This window comes from Poecilia reticulata, linkage group LG9 (genome assembly GCF_000633615.1).
Source record: "Poecilia reticulata strain Guanapo linkage group LG9, Guppy_female_1.0+MT, whole genome shotgun sequence".
Lineage (NCBI taxonomy): Eukaryota > Metazoa > Chordata > Actinopteri > Cyprinodontiformes > Poeciliidae > Poecilia > Poecilia reticulata.
This window is the reverse complement of record NC_024339.1, coordinates 9,892,427-9,896,724: the sequence shown is the minus strand read 5'-3', so window position 1 is coordinate 9,896,724 and position 4,298 is coordinate 9,892,427. Positions and strand designations below refer to the sequence as shown.

The following is a 4,298-nucleotide window of genomic DNA, read 5'->3' as shown; positions in this document are numbered from 1 at the left end:
CCAGCCAAGCCAAGCCTGTTACCTAGCAACACCAGCCAAGCCAAGCCTGTTACCTAGCAACCTCAGCCAGGCTAAGCACAGCTGGTTTTACCGTAGTATGTGCTGTACAATGGCTGCTGGAAACATAAGTGTTTTGTTGTCGACCTTCCATTCAGAAACCACTTGCTGCATTCTTATTGGTTGTGCAGGAGGCTCCCCTAACGCTTTTCAAAGATGTATGTTTGTATAATTGTGCATCTTTTTTTCTGCCATTTTCTCGTGGCCAACAGCAGATTTTTTCGATTTAAAGTGACAAGATGCCCTAAAACAGACTAAAGTCCCATTATATAAGAATAATTTTGTTAAAAACATTTTTTAAAATGTTTTGTAGCCCATCTACATAGCTATCCTAACCTGCTCAAGGAAACATAATGGGTCACCTTTAAATCAAGTTCCAGACTTTATTAGACAGTGTAGAAACCCTGGAGATGAGCTCATAGCCTGGAAGTGGAGAAACAGAATTAAGAATTAAACGACACGTTTTTGCTGTTTTTTATTTTGTTTTTTCAGGTTCGGGACTCGGCTCAGTCCTTCCTGACTGTGCAGGTTCCTCTCTACGTCTCCTACATCTACGTGACGGCGCCCAGAGGCTGGGCCTCTCTTGAGCATCACACCGAGATGGAGTTCTCCTTCTTCTACGACACGGTGCTCTGGAGGACAGGTCAGGACTAAACGCAGAAAAAAAAAATCACTCCTGATCAATTCTCTTTACGCCTCAGCCTCCGGAACGGAAATTAAAACCGTTTAACATCAGATAACTGAGGGAGAGGTTACTGCGATAAGGGTTGCACCTTGGTTCTTATCTTCTGTTGTTTTCCTGTCTGCAGGGATCCAGACTGACAGCGTCCTTTCAGCCAGACTGCAGATCATCAGGATCTTCATCAGAGAGGACGGCCGGCTTGTGATCGAGTTCAAAACTCACGCCAAATTTAGAGGTCGGTTCACAGCAACAGAGAAACACATTTTTTCTTCTTTCAATGTGTAATTAAAAGAAAATTTAAAAAAACATGTATTAAATGAAAGCTGCAGGTGTTTTTTTAGTGAAAGCTTTATATGCATTGTTTCCTGCCGTTTACTTTCCTTCAGGTCAGTTTGTTCTGGATCACCACACTCTGCCGGGTCACAAATCTCGCCTGATGGCCCCCGACCACCTGGGGGGCATCGAGTTCGACATGCAGCTTCTGTGGAGCGCGCAGACCTTCGACTCGCCGTATCAGCTGTGGAGGGCCACCAGCTCCTACAGCAGGTGGGAACGCTTTACCGAAATCTGAAAAACACACAGAAGAAACAACCGAATGCGGAATGGAGGGTGTTTTCATTTAAATGCACTGCAAAAACACAAGATGTTACAAAGTAAAAACACAAGATATTACCAAGTATTTTAGTCCAGTTTCTACTACAAATATTTTAGTGCACTTGAAATAAAACAAAACTAGCTTGCAAGTAACTTTTCAGCAAGAATTAGGAGCTTGTTTTAAGTAAATAATTCCTTAATATTGATGGAAAATACTAGTTTCACTGGCAGATTATTTCACTTATAAGAAATTTTTCCAATGCTTAAGTGAAATAATTGGCCAGTGGAATAAGCCCTTTTTCCACCAATAAGAAGATATTATTGATTTAAAACAGGCTCTTATTGCTGAAAAGTATTATTATATAAAACATGAATTGGATGACTCAGATAATGTCTTTTCCTGATTCTGTTTGTATTACTAACCATTTGTTTGTTTCTTTTTTACTTATTAAGGAGTATAATCTTCATTCTTTTTCTTTACATGGCCCAAAATAAATCAATAACTACAACTTGTAAGTTAGTTTTGACTCATTTCAAGTGTCTTCGCATTAGAAACTAGACCAAATACTTGGTAAGATTTTGTGTTTTTGCAGTGTATATGTGGAATAAGCATATTTTTCATCTCCTCTCAAGATGTTTTAACATTTCTTGATTGACTTAACAAGCTTCACGTTCGCCTCTGTAGATTTTCTCATCTTGATTCCTTTGTGAGCATCTAATATTCTTTGCACATTCTACAGGAAGGACTACTCTGGGGAGTACACCGTCTTCCTGATCCCGTGCACCGTTCAGCCGACCCAGCCCTGGATCGACCCGGGAGATAAACCTCTGTCCTGCACGGCTCACGCTCCAGAGAAGTACGGGCCACAGATTCTGGAAATCTATCAGATATTACAGCGTGTCCTTAAAAACTCTTAGAGTTATGCTTCTAAAATTAAAGCCTTGAAATGTCTTAAATCCATGAAGAAATGTAAGTTGGCCTTTAAAAAGTTAATCGCAGGTCTTAAATTTAGTAGATTACTTAATTTTGTATATTCTATGTAGTTTATTTTCTTGCTGGACTTTTATATCAAGCAAACATTTGATTCTTGCACAGACATCTTCAATACGTTCTGTGACTTGAGTTGGTTGAGGCTACTGCTAACTAGCTGCTAATGTATTCTTGCTAACTAGCTTGCTAGCTTTTTTGTGTCCATCATGAGAAAGTGTAAATTTATTGCGATTTCCTCTTGTGACTTGAGGCAGTTGAGCTACCGCTAAGTAGCTGCTAATATATCCTTACTTACCGGGTAATTTATCCTTGTGTGACTTGGGGCGGTTGAGCTACTCTTGACTAGCTGATGATATACCTTTATGTTAGTTAATAGCTAACTTGCTTTTTCTGAGTCTGTCATGAGAAAGTGTACATTTATCTCCATTTCGTTGTGCGAATTGAGGCAGTTGAGGCTAACACTAACTAGCTGCTAATATACTTTTGCTAACTAGCAAGTGATCTTAATTATTAGATGGACACTTTTCGTCTATTGTGGAAAAGTGTAATTTATCACCATTCTGTTCTGTGACTTGAGTTGGTTAAGCTAACTTGCTGTTAATTATAACCCAGCTAGCTTTTTTTGCATCTATAATGACAAAGTATAAATTTCTGTGACTTGAGGTGGTTGAGGTTACCGCTATCTAGCTGCTAATATGACCTTGCTAGCTAGCTTTTTTTGGGGGTCCATCAAGTGAAAGTGTGAATTTATCACCAGTTGGCTGGACAACGTTCGTCTTCGCCACAAACATCTGTTGTTGTTGTCTGTCTTATGGGTCTGTTGTCAACCCATATAAAAAAACTTGGCACTATTACAGTGTAAAATATGCAGTTTTCTTTTGTACGTTTCCGTTGTGATACAGGTCTTAAATTTAATTCACAATGGTCTTAAAGAGCCCTAAAGATGAGGTGGTGAAACCTGCAGAAACCCTTTGTTATCAACATGAATTCTGAACGGGTTTTTTTTCTACTCCAACAGATTCCTCGTTCCGATCGCCTTCCAGCAGACCAACCGGCCCGTTCCAGTTGTTTACTCCCTCAACACGGAGTTCCAGCTGTGCAACAACGAGAAGGTTTTCCTGCTGGATCCGGCCTCCGCCGACGTCTCCATGGCTGAGATGGATTACAAGGGAGCCTTCTCCATGGGTAGGAGTCAAAAATAACCCATCCTTCCATAATGTGCAAAAGTTTTATGCTATTCCACATTTTTCATATTTAGCTTCCAAGGATGCTGTGATATAAATAGGATCTGATAAATATATATCTTAATTTTATAGCTGTCACTGAATATTTAAATCATAGAATCCAGAAATTATTTAATTGGGCCAAAGCTGTCAATTTGACAGTAATTGAGTTATAAAAAAGTCTGAAGTTTTTCTATTTTTATTAGAAATTAAAAACTTATGGCATTAATCACGTCTTTATGATAAATGCAAATTTATAACTATTTTTACTTATGTTTGATTATTGTAGCTGTACGCATACATTTGATTTATTTTATTTTTTTCTCAGAAGCAGTCTGACAAAATGCAGTTAAACCAATTTTATCTTAATTTCTTAATATTCCTTTCAAATAATATACTATCTTTTAGGGCTGGATGAAAACATGTCGTCATATAACTATTCCATATCAGTCAATATCTATAAATGCTGATTAGTTTTTTGTTTTAAATATCTGAAATACTACCAGGCTGGTGTAGTGACGTTTCCGGTTTTATTCAGTTTTTCACTCCACGCTGTTGTTTTTTATTTTTAAACAAGTTATGAGGCACCGTGGCAAAATATTAAAATGTTGCTGCACCAGTTACTCAACAGGTTGTTGCTAGGTAACCGAAGTTTGGGGGGAGGAACTTGAAACTGCTTGTTACCCAGCAGGTTGTTGCTAGGTAACCGAAGTTTTGTGGGGAGGAACTTGAAACTGCTTGTTACCCAGCA

At 38.6% G+C, this 4,298-nt stretch overlaps 1 protein-coding gene across 2 annotated transcripts in view; it reads left to right on the top strand.

Moving 5' to 3' along the window:
- The window catches only part of fras1 (Fraser extracellular matrix complex subunit 1), a 271,118-nt gene that overhangs the window by 255,871 nt on the left and 10,949 nt on the right, over positions 1-4,298 (top strand). For both annotated transcript variants that reach the window (XM_017306806.1, XM_008417773.2), the window contains 5 exons: positions 550-700; positions 867-974; positions 1,126-1,285; positions 2,074-2,190; positions 3,343-3,509. In XM_017306806.1, the coding sequence (XP_017162295.1) occupies positions 550-700; positions 867-974; positions 1,126-1,285; positions 2,074-2,190; positions 3,343-3,509 (703 nt within the window). The remainder of the gene's footprint in view (positions 1-549; positions 701-866; positions 975-1,125; positions 1,286-2,073; positions 2,191-3,342; positions 3,510-4,298) is intronic.